General features: G+C 47.9%; 1 protein-coding gene across 1 annotated transcript in view; it reads left to right on the plus strand.

Annotated features, from left to right (window-relative positions):
- LOC100405007 (low-density lipoprotein receptor-related protein 4-like) overlaps positions 1-15,029 on the plus strand; it is a 39,284-nt gene that overhangs the window by 12,913 nt on the left and 11,342 nt on the right. Inside the window, exons 7-16 of the mRNA XM_078375620.1 lie at positions 7,431-7,620; positions 7,708-7,835; positions 9,985-10,129; positions 10,493-10,579; positions 10,686-10,857; positions 11,347-11,509; positions 11,641-11,857; positions 12,218-12,521; positions 13,726-13,923; positions 14,064-14,198. Coding sequence (XP_078231746.1) covers positions 7,431-7,620; positions 7,708-7,835; positions 9,985-10,129; positions 10,493-10,579; positions 10,686-10,857; positions 11,347-11,509; positions 11,641-11,857; positions 12,218-12,521; positions 13,726-13,923; positions 14,064-14,198 — 1,739 coding nt within the window. The remainder of the gene's footprint in view (positions 1-7,430; positions 7,621-7,707; positions 7,836-9,984; positions 10,130-10,492; positions 10,580-10,685; positions 10,858-11,346; positions 11,510-11,640; positions 11,858-12,217; positions 12,522-13,725; positions 13,924-14,063; positions 14,199-15,029) is intronic.

The raw sequence follows: 15,029 nt of genomic DNA on the forward strand, positions 1-15,029 counted from the left end.
TTTTGTTGATCTTTTCAAAAAACCAGCTCTTGGATTTATTGATTTTTTGAAGGGTTTTTCGTGTCTCAATCTCCTTCAGCTCAGCTCTGATCTTAGTTATTTCTTGTCTTCTGCTGGGTTTTGAGTTTTTTTGATCTTGCTCCTCTAGCTCTTTCAATTTTGACGATAGGGTGTCAATTTTGGATCTCTCCATTCTCTTCATATGGGCACTTATTGCTATATACTTTCCTCTAGAGACTGCTTTAAATGTGTCCCAGAGGTTCTGGCACATTGTGTCTTCGTTCTCATTGGTATCAAAGAACTTCTTTATTTCTGCCTTCATTTCATTGTTTACCCAGTCAACATTCAAGAGCCAGTTGTTCTGTTTCCATGAAGCTGTGCGGTTCTGGGTCGGTTTCTGAATTCTGAGTTCTAACTTGATTGCACTATGGTCTGAGAGGCTGTTTGTTATGATTTCAGTTGTTTTGCATTTGTTGAGCAGTGCTTTACTTCCAATTATGTGGTCAATTTTAGAGTAGGTGTGATGTGGTGCTGAGAAGAATGTGTATTCTGTGGATTTGGGGTGGAGAGTTCTGTAAATGTCTATCAGGTTTGCTTGCTCCAGGTCTGAGTTCAAGCCCTGGATATCCTTGTTGATTTTCTGTCTGGTTGATCTGTCTAGTATTGACAGTGGGGTGTTAAAGTCTCCCACTATTATTGTGTGGGAGTCTAAGTCTCTTTGTAAGTCATTAAGAACTTGCCTTATGTATCTGGGTGCTCCTGCATTGGGTCCATATATGTTTAGGATCGTTAGCTCTTCTTGTTGTATTGATCCTTTTACCATTATGTAATGGCCTTCTTTGTCTCTTTTGATCTTTGTTGCTTTAAAGTCTATTTTATCAGAGATGAGAATTGCAACTCCTGCTTTTTTTTGCTTTCCATTCGCTTGGTAAATCTTCCTCCATCCCTTTAGTTTGAGCCTTTGTGTATCCTTGCATGTGAGATGGGTTTCCTGGATACAGCACACTGATGGGTTTTGGCTTTTTATCCAGTTTGCCAGTCTGTGTCTTTTGATTGGTGCATTTAGTCCATTTACATTTAGGGTTAATATTGTTATGTGTGAATTTGATACTGCCATTTTGATGCTAAGTGGCTGTTTTGCCTGTTAGTTGTTGTAGATTCTTCATTATGTTGAAGCTCTTTAGCATTCAGTGTGATTTTGGAATGGCTGGTACTGATTGATCCTTTCTATGTGTAGTGCCTCTTTTAGGAGCTCTTGTAAAGCAGGCCTGGTGGTGACAAAATCTCTGAGTACTTGCTTGTTCGCAAAGGATTTTATTCTTCCTTCACTTCTGAAGCTCAGTTTGGCTGGATATGCAATTCTGGGTTGAAAGTTCTTTTCTTTAAGAATGTTGAATATTGGCCCCCACTCTCTTCTGGCTTGTAGTGTTTCTGCCGAGAGATCTGCTGTGAGTCTGATGGGCTTCCCTTTGTGGGTGACCCGACCTTTCTCTCTGGCTGCCCTTAGTATTCTCTCCTTTATTTCAACCCTGTTGAATCTGACGATTATGTGCCTTGGGGTTGCTCTTCTTGTGGAATATCTTTGTGGTGTTCTCTGTATTTCCTGCAATTGAGTGTTGGCCTGTCTTGCTGGGTGGGGGAAATTTTCCTGGATGATGTCCTGAAGAGTATTTTCCAGCTTGGATTCATTCTCTTCGTCCCCTTCTGGTACACCTATCAAACGTAGGTTAGGTCTTTTCACAGAGTCCCACATTTCTTGGAGACTTTGTTCATTCCTTTTTGCGCTTTTTTCTCTGATCTTGGTTTCTCGTTTTATTTCATTGAGTTGGTCTTCGACTTCAGATATTCTTTCTTCTGCTTGGTCAATTCGGCTATTGAAACTTGTGTTTGCTTCGCGAAGTTCTTGTATTGTGTTTCTCAGCTCCTTTAATTCATTCATATTTCTCTCTAAGGTATCCATTCTTGTTATCATTTCCTCGAATCTTTTTTCAAATCTTTTTTCAAGGTTCTTAGTTTCTTTGCATTGATTTAATACATGATCTTTTAGCTCACAAAAGTTTCTCATTATCCATCTTCTGAAGTCTAATTCCGTCATTTCATCACAGTCATTCTCCGTCCAGCTTTGCTCCCTTGCTGGTGAGGAGTTTTGGTCCTTTGTAGGAGGCGAGGTGTTCTGGTTTCGGGTGTTTTCCTCCTTTTTGCGCTGGTTTCTTCCCATCTTTGTGGATTTGTCCGCTGGTCGTCTGAGTAGTTGCTGACTTTTCGTTTGGGTCTCTGAGTGGACACCCAGAATGTTGATGATGAAGTATTTCTGTTGCTTGGTTTTCCTTCTACCAGTCTAGCCCCTTGCTGTACGACTGCTGAGGTCCGCTCCAGACCCTGCTTGTCTGGGGTGCACCTCTAGTATCTGTGGCACAGCGAGGGATGCTACCAGTTTCTTTTTCTGCTCTCTTTGTCCCAGGATGATGCCTGCCTAATGTCAGTCTTTTGGATATAGAGGGGTCAGGGAGCTGCTTGAGGAGACAGTTTGTACTTTATAGGGGTTTAATTGCTGAGCTGTGAGCTGTGTTGTTCATTCAGGGCTGTTAGGCTGCTATGTTTGATTCTGCTGCAACAGAGCTCATTAAAAAACCCTTTTTTTTTTTTTTTTTTTCTCAAATGCTCTGTGTTGAGGGGTTTGGGCTTTATTTTTGGATGTCCGATCAGGTGTCCTGCACAGCTAGAAGGCAGACTAGCCACTGTTTGGCTGCTGAGGCTCCGCCCTGCTGTTGTGTGATTCGTGCTGTTCCTGCCGGCTCTGCTGTGGTCTCCGCCACGCCCTGCGGCAGAGTCTCTTCGTTGTAGCGTGATGCCTCAGCAACGGCAGGCTGCATCAGCAGTGGGCGTGTATCTCAGTAGGGACGGGTTGCCTCGGCAACGGCTGGCTGCGTCAGCAGTGGGCGTGTATCTCATTTGGGGCGGGTTGCCTCGGTAGTGGTGGACGCCCCTCCCCCACAGAGCGTCTCGGACCGTCTGCTCGGGATAGTTTGAAATCGCGGTTTTGTTCGTCCCACTGGGTATCCCAATCCCTGCAATCCCCTGGGCTGGCCTACTGTCCAAGTCTCGTTCAGTCTCAAGTCCAGCCCTCTCAAGTCTCAGGTTGCCGGTTCAACAGGGCACCCGGACAAGCGCGCCCTGTGGGGATTGCTGGGTAGGGCCGGCTGCAGCCGCCCCGGCTGCCGGCTTTGCCAGGCAGACCTACTGCCTGGCGTCCCGTGTCTTTTTTATACTTGGGAGTTTCCCCGGTCTGTGGGCAACAAAGATCAGTCTGGAAATGCCGCTCTGACTCACCGTTTGCGGATTCAACGAGAAGAGCTCCAATCCTGGGTTGTTCTCACAGCGCCATCTTGAGTCCTCTTTTTTTTTTTTTTTTTTTTTTTTTTTTTAAAGACAGAGTTTTGGTCTTGTTACCCAGGCTGGAGTGCAATGGCGCGATCTCGGCTGACCGCAACCTCTGCCTCCTGGGTTCAAGCAATTCTCTTGCCTCAGCCTCCCGAGTAGCTGGGACAACAGGGGCGTGCCACCATGCTCAGCTAATTTTTGTACGTTTTTTTTCTTTGTGTGTGTGTGTGTGTGTGTGTGTGTGTGTGACACGGAGTTTCACTCTTGTTACCCAGAATGGAGTGCAATGGCGCGATCTCTGCTCACCACAACCTCTGCCTCCAGGATTCAAGCAATTCTCTTGCCTTAGCCTCCAGAGTAGCTGGGACTACAGGCTCGCACCACCATGCCCAGCTAATTTTTTTTTTTCTTTTGAGACGGAGTTTCGCTCTTGTTACCAAGGCTGGAGTGCAATGGCGTGATCTCGGCTCACCGGAACTTCCACCTCCTGGGTTCAAGCAGTTCTCTTGCCTCAGCCTCCCGAGTAGCTGGGACTACAGGCAGGTGCCACCACACCCAGCTAATATTTCTATTTTTTTTTTTTTTTTTTGAGACTGAGTTTCACCCTTGTTACCCAGGCTAGAGGGCAAAGGCGTGATCTCGGCTCACTGCAACTCCGCCTCCTGGGTTCAAGCAATTCTCTAGCCTCACCTCTCGAATACCTGGGACTACAGACCCAGGCCACCATGTACAGCTAATTTTTGCATTTCTTTTTTTCTTTTTCTTTTCTTTTTTTTTTTTTTGAGACTGAGTTTCGCTCTTGTTACCCCGGTTGGAGTGCAATGCCACTATCTCTGCTCACTGCAACCTCCGCCTCCTGGATTCAAGCAATTCTCTTGCCTCAGCCTCCTGAGTAGCTGGGACTACAGGCGCAGGCCACCATGCCCAGCTAATTTTTGTGTTTTTTTTTTTTGAGATGGAGTTTGGCTCTTGTTACACAGACTGGAGTGCAATGGAGCGATCTCCGCTCACTGCAGCCTTCGCCTCCTGGTCAAGCAATTCTCTTGCCTCAGCCTCCGGAGAAGCTAGGACTACAGGCACGCACCACCAAGGCCCAGCTAATTTTTTTTCTTTTGAGAAGGAGTTTCGCTCTTGGTACCCAGGCTGGAGTGCAATGGCATGATATTGGCTCACCGCAACCTCCGCCTCCTGGGTTCAAGCAATTCTTCTGCCTCAGCCTCCCAAGTAGCTGCGAATACAGGCGAGCACCACCAGGCCCAGCTAATTTTTGCACTTTTTAATGTTTTTTGAGACAGAGTTCGCTCCTGTTATTCAGGCTGGAGTGCAATGGCGCGATCTCGGCTCATAGCAACCTCCGCCTCCTGGGTTTAACCAATTCCGCCTCAGCCTCAGGAGTAGCTGGGACTTCAGGTGCTCGCCACTAAGCCCAGCTAATTTTTGTATTTTTATTTTTTTTGAGACGAAGTTTCGCTCTTGTTACCGAGGCTGCAGTGCAATGGCGTGATCTCTGCTCACCGTAACCTCCGCCTCCTGGATTGACGCAATTCTCTTGCCTCAGCCTCCAGAGTAGCTGGGACTACAGGCACCGGCAACCATGCCCCGCTAATTTTTGTACTTTTGTTTATTTATTTTGAGACGCAGTTTTGCTCTTGTTACCCATGCAGGAGTGCAATGGCGCAATCTCTGCTCACCGCAACTTCTGCCTCCTGGGTTCAAGCAATTCTCTTGCCCCAGCCTCCGGAGTAGCTGGGACTACAGGCACACACCACCAGGCCCAGCTAATTTTTGTACATTTGTTTTTTGAGATGGAGTTTTGCTCTTCTTTCCTAGGCTGGAGTGCAATGGCGCAATCTCGGCTCACCGCAACCTCCGCCTCCTGGGTTCAAGCAATTCTTCTGCCCCAGCCTCCCGAGTAGCTGCGAATACAGGCTTGCGCCACCATGCCCAGCTAATTTTTGTACATTTTTTTTTTGAGACGGAGTTTCGCTCTTCTTACCTAGGCTGGAGTGAAATAGCGCGATTTCCTCTCACTGCAACCTCCACCTCCTGGGTTCAAGCAACTCTGCCTCAGCCTCACAAGTAGCTGGGAATTCAGGCATGCACTACTATGCCCAGCTAATTTTTGTACTTTTTTTTTTTTTGAGACAGAGTTTTGCTCTTGTTACCGAGGCTGGAGTGCAATGGCACGATCTCGGCTCACCTCAACCTCCTCCTCCTGGGTTCAAGCAATTCTCTTGTCTCAGCCTTCCTAGTAGCTGGGACTACAGGCGCACATCACCATGCCCAGCTAATTTTTGCACTTTTTGTGTGTGTGTGTGTGTGAGATGGAATTTCGCTCTTGTTACCCAGAATGGAGGGCAATGGCGCGATCTCTGCTCGCCGCAACCTCTGCCTCCTGGGTTCAAGCAATTCTCTTGCCTCAGACTCCCGAGTAGCTGGGACTACAGGCACGCACCACCATGCCCAGCTAATTTTTTGTATTTTTGGTAGAGATGGGGTTTCACCATGTTGACCAGGATTGTCTTGATCTCTTGACCTCGTGATCCACCTGCCTCGGCCTCCCAAAGTGCTGGGGTTACAGGCATGATCCACTCCGCCCGGCCTAGGCTGATTTTTTTATTCTTTGTAGAGATGGGGTCTCACTTTGTTGTCTAGGCTGGTCTTGAACTCGTAGCCTCAGCAGTCCTCCTGCCTCGACCTCCGAATGTGATTATAGGCATGAGCCACCACACCTAGCTTTTTTTTTTTTTTTGAGACTGCAGTCTTGCTGTGTTGCTCATGCAGACCTGGGCTCAGGTGATCCTCCCATCTTAGCCTCTTGAGTAGCTGGAGCTATGCACCACTCGGCCCAGCTAATCTAGTCTCTTTAATCTCTAGTCTGGAACATTTCCTCAGCTTTTCTGCATCTTTGTTGACGTTAGCATTTTTTGTTTGTTTTGTTTTGAGACAGTCTTGCTCTCTCACCCAGGCTGGAGTGCAATGATCTGATCTCGGTTCACTGCAATCTCTGTCTCCTGGGTTTAACCAATTCTCCTGCCTCAACCTCCTGAGTAGCTGGGATTACAAGTGCCCGCCACCATGCCCACCTAATTTTTGTATTTTTAGTAGAGACAGGGTTTTGCCATGTTGACCAGGCTAGTCTCAAACTCCGGACTTCAAGTGATCCATCTACCTCAGCCTCCCAAAGCTGACATTTGCTTTTTTTTGGCAGGAGCGGGGAGGGTCGGCCGAGTCTTGCTCTGGCTCCCAGGCTGGAGTGCAGTGGCAGAATCTCAGCTCACTGAAACCTTAACCTCCTGTGTTCAAACGATTCTCCTTCTTCAGACTCCCAAGTAGCTGGGATTATAGGCATCTGCCACTGTGCCCAGCTAACTTTTGTGTTTTTTAGTTGAGATGGGATTTCACCATGTTGGCCAGGCTGGTCTCAAACTCCTGACCTCAGGTGATCCACCCGCCTCAGCCTCGGAAAGTGCTGGGATTACAGGTGTGAGCCACCATGCCGGCCAACATTTGCATTTTTAAAGAGTAAAGGCCAGTTATTTTTTTTATAAAGTCTCTCAACTCTGGTTTATCTAATGTTTCCTTGTGATTGGATTCAGAGTGTGTATTTGGAGCAGGAATAACTACCCTAAGTGAAGTTATATCCTTCAGTTCTCATTGTGTCTCATCAGTAGGCACAGATGTTGGCCTGTTCCATTATTGTGATATTTACTCCCATTGTATGGTTAGGGTAGTGTCCTCTGTAAAGTTGCTGTTTTATTCATTTGTACTTAATAAGTCATTTGTGCTGAGATACATCCAGATGATGTGAGTAACAGATGACTTCCAACATCTTCCAGTAAAACCATCACGCGACCCTTAGAACCAGGCACAGTCAAATCACAGATGGTTAGAGCAAGGCTTAGAGAAATTTTATAAGTAGCTCTTAGTGGAGGTCACACAGTAGGTATTAGAGGTAGAGCTACTTTCTGAGTCCACAGTGAGCTCTTTACCACTGCTCCATACTGTCAGACTTTGTTGAAGATGACACAGTGTCAGGGCCCTGGCAGGTGCTGATCGGAAGCCAGCTCCCCCATCCATTTGGGCTGACCCTCTCTGGAGAGTGCATCTATTGGACTGACTGGCAGACCAAAGGTATACAGAGCGCTGACCGGCTAACAGGACTGGACCGGGAAACTCTGCAGGAGAACCTGGAGAACCTGATGGACATCCATGTCTTCCACCGCCGGTGGCCCCCAGGTGAGCAGCCCTTGGCTTGAATTGGCTTCTCTTTGGCCCTCCTATGCCCTAGCCCTCCCCATTGAATGCCCCCTCCTCTCTACCCAGTGTCTACATCATGTGCTATGGAGAATGCTGTAGCCACCTGTGTCTTAGGTCCCCAAATCTTAGCGGCTTCAGCTGTACCTGCCCCACAGGCATCAACCTGCTGTCTGATGGCAAGACCTGTTCACGAGGTGAGTCAAAGCATCACAGATGTAGATGCAGCCTCTCTAGGAGGGGGCAACGGCTGTCTTCCTTCCCTGCAGGTGGACTCCAGTGTGGTCTGAGAAACAATGAGTCCTGCTGCTTCTAGAGGCCTAGGGGCAAGACTCAGAGCTTTTAGAAAAGGGGAGGGGCCTGGGGAGAAGTCCTGGGGAGAGGCCCTGGGGAGCAGGTAGAAAGGACTGGAGGCAGGGTCCAACTAGTTCTTATGGTGTCTTCATGCATATTAGAGAAAGATGCTCCTTTCTGAAAACACTTTCATCTGTTAGTACATTGTCATAATATACTGATTTGGTTGGAATAAGACACTTTTGGCTGTGCTCAGTGACTCACTTCTCTAATCCCAGCACTTTGGTAGGCCAAGGCGAGCAGATGACTTGAGGTCAGGAGTTTGAGACCAACCTGGCCAACGTGGAAAAACCCTGTCTCTACTAAAAATACAAAAATTAGCTAGGGATGGTGGCGCGTGCCTGTAATCTCAGCTACTCGGGAGGCTGAGGCAGGAGAATCTCTTGAACCTAGGAGACGGAGGTTGCAGTGAGCCGAAATCGTGCCACTGAACTCCAGCCTAGGTGACAGAGTGAGACTCTGTCTGAAAAAAAAAAAAAAAAAGACACTTCTAATTGCCCCAAATTGGTATAATAAAGACCAAAGTGTGTGATATCTACAACATCACAGTACCCTCCCCTTAAATGTGCCACTTTTTTGAGTGCACAAACTATGTAACAACCTTATCGGAGGGTCCCAGAAGCAGGACCTGGTTACCCAGATGTTGGAAGTCAAGATTTCTCCCTAGGAGAAACCTTGGTAGGCTGCATTTGAACTCTAACCTCCCTTGGAATTTGAGTGAGAAAGGAGCTGTGAACTGTGCCTCCCAGGTTGTTAGTACAGCCTTCTGGGGTCCCTTTATTCCCTTTCTTTTTCCTATTTCTTAATCTTCATGGTAAAGGGTCCTTCAAAGAGAGCCACTTTCTTAATATTAATAAAGAGGCATTAATATGAATATTTGTGAGATCTAATGGTAAGTACTTTACGTACATGATCTCTTTTAACCCTTATAAGCCACCCTATTATTTTTCCCATTTTATAGATAAGAAAACTGAGGCTTAAAATTTAGGCTGAGAGTGGTGGCTCACACCTGTAATGCCAGCAGTTTGGGAGGCCAGGAGTTCAAGACCAGCCTGGGCAATGTGACAAAATGCCATCTCTACAGAAAATACAAAAATTAGCTGGGCATGGTAGCATGTGCCTGTAGTTCCAGCTACTCAGGGGGCTGAGGTGGGAGGATCGCTTTAGCTTAGGAGGTCGAGGATGCAGTAAACCATGATCATCCCACCACACTACAGCCTGGGTGACACAGAGAGACCCTGTCTGAAAAAATAATTTAGCTGGGCGCAGTGGCTCACACTTGTAATCCCAGCACTTTGGAAGGCCAAGGCGGGTGGATCTCCTGAGGTTGGGAGTTCGAGACTAGCCTGAGCAACATGAAGAAACCCCGTCTCTACTAAAAATACAAAATTAGCTGGGTGTGGTGGCGCATGCCTGTAATCCCAGCTACTCGGGAGGCTGAGACCGGAGAATCGCTTGAACCCGGGAAGCAGAGGTTTTGGTGAGCCAAGATCGCACCATTGCACTCCAGTCTGGGCAACAAGAGTGAAACTTCATCTCAAAAAAATAAAAATAGGCTCACGCCTGTAATCCTAGCACTTTGGGAGGCAGAGGCAGGCGGATTGCCTGAGGTCAGGAGTTCGAGACCAGACTGGGCAATACAGTGAAACCCCGTCTCTACTAAAATACAAAAACTTAGCCAGCTGTGGCAGCGAGAACCTGTAGTCCCAGCTACTCGGGAGGCTGAGGCAGAAGAAGTACAAGAACCCAGGAGGCGGAGGTTGCAGTGAGCCGAAATCGTGCCATTGCACTCCAGCTTGGGCGACAGAGTAAGAGTCTGTCTCAAAAAAAAAAAATAATAAATATATAAAATTAAAAAAAAAACAATTTAAATAATTTGCCTCGAATAATATAGCTAGAAACTGGCAGCGACGGCATGAGTTTCAGTTTGCCTGATTCCAAATCCACTTAATGGCTGTGCTAGAGTGACCCTCTTTCCTCCTTTCCACCTAGGTAGGCATGAACAGTTTCCTCATCTTTGCCAGGAGGATAGACATTCGCATGGTCTCCCTGGACATCCCTTATTTTGCTGATGTGGTGGTACCAATGAACATTACCATGAAGAACACTATTGTGATTGGAGTAGATCCTCAGGAAGGTCTGTGTGGCCTCCCTTCCCACCTGGTCTTCTGTCCCTGCCCTTCAGCAACTACTGTCCTTCCTATCCCATCACCTTTGTCCTGTGCCAGGAGCCGGGAGGCTCCCCATTCCCTCTGTCATAGCCCCTGTCCTTGTCTCTCTAGCAGTTTCTCTTTGGTTGTGAGAGCGTGGTTTGGGGCCCTCTTCGCTCCAGCTCTGCCAAGAACTATCCTGCTATGATATTTCTGCATTTTCCTTGATTTCCTCTGTTAGAGGCTCCAGGGCTCTCTGACATGCTCTGGCGTTTCAGGACACAAATCAGCTATGTGTGTCCCATGGTAGGGGGTGAGGGTCTAGGTTGAACCAAGCTTTCCCTCTCCAGGAAAAGTGTACTGGTCTGACAGCACCCTGCACAGGATCAGCTGTGCCAGTCTGGATGGCTCACAGCACGAGGACATCATCACCACAGGTGGGCCTTCCTCCCAGCCCAGGGACCACCTGTCTGGCAACAGGGCTGGGGAAATAGGCCATCTGTTTCAGAGTAGGATCTGGTGTGCTCTTTTGACTTCCCACAGGGCTACAGACCACAGATGGGCTTGTGGTGGATGCCATTGGCCGGAAAGTGTACTGGACAGACACGGGAACAAACCGGATTGAAGTGGGCAACCTGGACGGGTCCATGCGAAAAGTGTTGGTGTGGCAGAACCTTGACAGTCCCCGGGTCATCGTACTGTACCATGAGATGGAGTGAGAGTCGTGGAGGGGGCAGCTCAGTTGGGGTTATGATGGGGTGGAGGTGGGCAATGGAGAGCAAGCTTGCATCACAGGAACAACGTGACCTCCCTGGGGCTCTTCCACTCCCTCGTCACTTCTTGCAGGGTGACAGTACAGTGTAGAAGTTAAAAGCATGAGCCTTGGAATCAGAGTACCAGGATTGAAATGTTTTCATCACGTATTAGCTATATCACTTGGGTCCAGTATTTAAGCTTTCTGATTCTCGGCTTCCTTACCTATTTCATAAAATGGAGGTGGTAGTGAGAATACATACCTTGTGGCCCTTATGAGGATCAAGTGAGATAATGCACGTGAAGTATTTAGCAGAGTATTTTGTCAAGCAAAAATTTTGCCTGACATACTCTAAGTACTCAAATATATCTGACATACTGTTAAGTACTCATGGTATACGGTAGCTGCTGGAATAACTAGCTAATATAGCTTTTATTCTTTCTCACCCAGGTGTATGTACTGGACAGACTGGGGGGACAATGCCAAGTTAGAGCGGTCTGGAATGGATGGCTCAGACCGCACGGTGCTCATCAACAACAACCTAGGATGGCCCAATGGACTGACCGTGGACAAGGCCAACTCCCAACTGCTATGGGCCGATGCACACACTGAGGTGAGAGCCATGCCCCTGCTGCTTCCTAGGAACCTGGGAAGATGGGAAAGGCCTGCCTAGGATCTCCACAGAGAGTTCTCAGTCTGCTGATGACCACTCCCAACCCTCTCTTTCCTCTGCAGTGAATCAAGGCTGCTGACCTGAATGGTGCCAATCGGCATATGTTGGTATCACCAGTGCAGCACCCATATGGCCTCACCCTGCTCAACTCCTATATCTACTGGACTGACTGGCAGACCAGGAGCATCCACCGTGCCGACAAGGGTACCGGCAGCAATGTCATCCTTGTGAGGTCCAACCTTCCAGGCCTCATGGACATCCAGGCTGTGGACTGGACACAGCCACTAGGTGAGAAGGACCCTGGGGCTGTGAGTCAGAGCTTCTGGCTTTCTGGGGCCATCTCAACATCAGAGGCATATCCAGAGCACAGAACTTGTTTATAGCCAGAAAGATGGTGACCTGCCTAAACTCCGTTCCAAGATTGGGCTATGTTCTCTTGGGGGATGGCTGGTGCTACAGCTGCATGATGTTGTCACATTCAAAGGACTCCTGGAGATCCCCCTGCAGACGCTCCTTCTACCTCGCCCTGCCAGGCACTGAATCCCATCACTTAAAACAGCAAAGAGTCAGCCACAAGCAACCGGGACCTTTGTACGATTCAGATGATGTTCCAGGCTAGGTGTGAACACCTGTGCTTCTCATCACCAGGTTTTAACAAGTGCGGCTCAAGGAATGGTGGCTGCTCCCATCTGTGCTTGCCTCGACCTTCTGGCTTCTTCTGTGCCTGCCCCACTGGCATCCAGCTGAAGGGAGATGGGAAGACCTGTGATCCCTCTCCTGAGACCTACCTGCTCTTCTCCAGCCGTGGCTTCATCCGGCGTATCTCACTGGACACCAGTGACAACACAGATGTGCATGTCCCTGTTCCTGAGCTCAACAATGTCATCTCCCTAGACTATGACAGTGTGGACGGAAAGGTCTATTATACAGATGTGTTCCTGGATGTTATCAGGTATGAGCGACACTGAAACCTCTAGAGGACACAGACTTGTTCTGATTGCTCACGAGTGAGGTTATGTTCTGACCGCTAAGTGGACGAGTGATTTGGCACTTTGGATAGTGAGTTCTAATCCTGACTTGCTCACTTTGCAGTGTTGTCATTTAGAGCAGAATTTCAAAGTGTTTGTTTAGAGATTACACAGAAGTCTAGTATGTAAAACAAACAACAACAACAACAACAACAAAAAAAAACAAGTAAAGTCAGGGTGGGGACGTAGATCCTTTCGCACCTACTATTGTCCCTTGGGACTTACTGAAGAGTAGGCCACGTAACCAGTATCTGTATTGCAGTAATGAAGTCATGCCCAAATGTCTAGGCTTAATGGTGGTCTACAAAGTTGTTTTTTATTTTTATTTTATCTATTTTTTTAAATTCTTTAAATTTTCGGCCCTAATGCACCTTAGGAATATGATGCCCTGCCACCAGTAAGAGTGGTTTACCATGGCAGATTTTCTCACAAGGAGGAACAGGGAACATTCCCCTTTCTTCTCCCCAAGGGATGTATTAGAATCTCAAGCTGGGGACAGGTAAGCATATGCAGTTTAATGAAGTTCCCTAGGCGACAGTGACATGCTCCCCATTCTGAGGTAGAGTTCCCTCCTGCTTTAGGGCCTCTGCAAAAGTGCACAGGTAAGGCCAGGCATGGTGGCTCACGCCTGTAATCCCAGCACGTTGGGAGGTCAAGATGGGAGAATTGCTTGAGCCCAGGAGTTCAAGACCAGCCCAGGCAGCACAGTGAAACCTCGTATCTATTTGTATTTAAATTTGTTTTTAATTTTTAAAAAATGCACAGGTAGGTTTTGACAAATCTGTGTTTCTTCTAGCAATCCTTGTCTCTTTTCAAAAATATGTGGGGATGATATACCTGTCTTGTAGCAAGGCATCCCCTGGCAGCTGCCATTATTTTCAGTTAGCAGGAAAGACTGTCCTCCTAAGAACTCGTTTGTTCATTCTGCAATTATTTCATTGAGCATCTGTCATGCTGGGTGCTGAGGAATGTACTCATAGATACTTGATCTCCATCCCTGTGGAGCTTACATTTAGTAGGGGTCCAGTTATGGGAATACGGGTTAAAGGAGTTCTACTCTATTCTGGGTCAGTCTGGTTGCTCATCCAACACTGGGCGCTCCCCCCGGCAAGCAGACCTGAATGGCAGCAACATGGAGACAGTGATCGGGCATGGGCTGAAGACCACTGACAAGCTGACAGTGGACTGGGTGGCCAGGAACCTGTACTGGATAGACACAGGTCACAACACCATTGGGGCATCCAGGCTGGATGGTTCCTGCCGCAAAGTGCTAATCATCCACAGCCTGGATGAGCCCCGGGCCATTGCTGTTTTCCCCAGGAAGGGGTAAGTTTATGGCCAGCAGAAGAGAGATCCAGGGAAGAAGGGCGGGTGGAAAAGATGGTGTTAGTGAGTCCTCCATGTTCTGTCAGCCTCTGGGTGCCATCTTCCCATGCTTTGATGATGACAGCACTGTTGTGTCTCAGGTACCTCTTCTGGACAGACTGGGTCCACATTGCCAAGATTGAACGGGCAAACCTGGATGGTTCTGAGCAGAAGGTCCTCATCAACACAGACCTGGGTTGGCCCAATGGCCATACCCTGGACTTTGATACCCGCAGGTGGGAGTCCTGTACCAAATAACCTCCTGGAAATTGGGTGGGCAGAGGAGAGGACGGTTGAGATTAAATTGGGAAAAATGAAAAGATAGAAAGCTCCTTGGTATGTCGGGAAGAGGAAGCATTGAGAAGGATGAGGGAATGTATTCTTAGAGCAGGGATTGCTAAATCCAGCTCTCAGCCCTTAGGTGGGTTTTGTTTGGCTGGTTTACTTGTTCCTAATTTGAGTGCCTTTGGCAGAGCATGTCTTCCAGCTGAACCACAGGTCCTACACCCCTACTCATTTAAGGGCTGATTCTTTTTTTTTTTTTGAGATGGAGTTTTTGCTCTTGTTACCCAGGCTGGAGTGCCATGGCACGATCCCAGCTCACTGCAACCTCCGCCTCCTGGGTTCAAGCAATTCTCCTGCCTCAGCCTCCTGAGTAGCTGGGACTTCAGGCGTGCATCACCATGCCCAGCTAATTTTTTTTTGTATTTTTAGTAGAGACGGTGTTTCACCTTGTTGACCAGGATGGTCTCGATCTTGACCTTGTGATCCACCCGCCTTGGCCTCCCAAAGTGCTGGGATTATAGGTGTGAGCCACTGCACCCCGCCAGGGCTGATTCTTAGATTTGTTATAATATAACAAATCTTGATCCTTTCAGGCTCTGGAACTTTGTTGTTGTTGAGACAGCATCTTGCTCTGTTGCCCAGGCTGGAGTTCAATGGTGCGATCACAGCTCTCTGCAGCCTGAACCTCCCTGGCTCAAGCAATCCTCTTACCTCAGCCTCTCAAGTAGCTGGGACTATAGGCACATACCACCATGCCCAGCTAATTTTTAAATTTTTAGTAA

Source organism: Callithrix jacchus, chromosome 6 (assembly GCF_049354715.1).
Source record: "Callithrix jacchus isolate 240 chromosome 6, calJac240_pri, whole genome shotgun sequence".
NCBI lineage: Eukaryota > Metazoa > Chordata > Mammalia > Primates > Cebidae > Callithrix > Callithrix jacchus.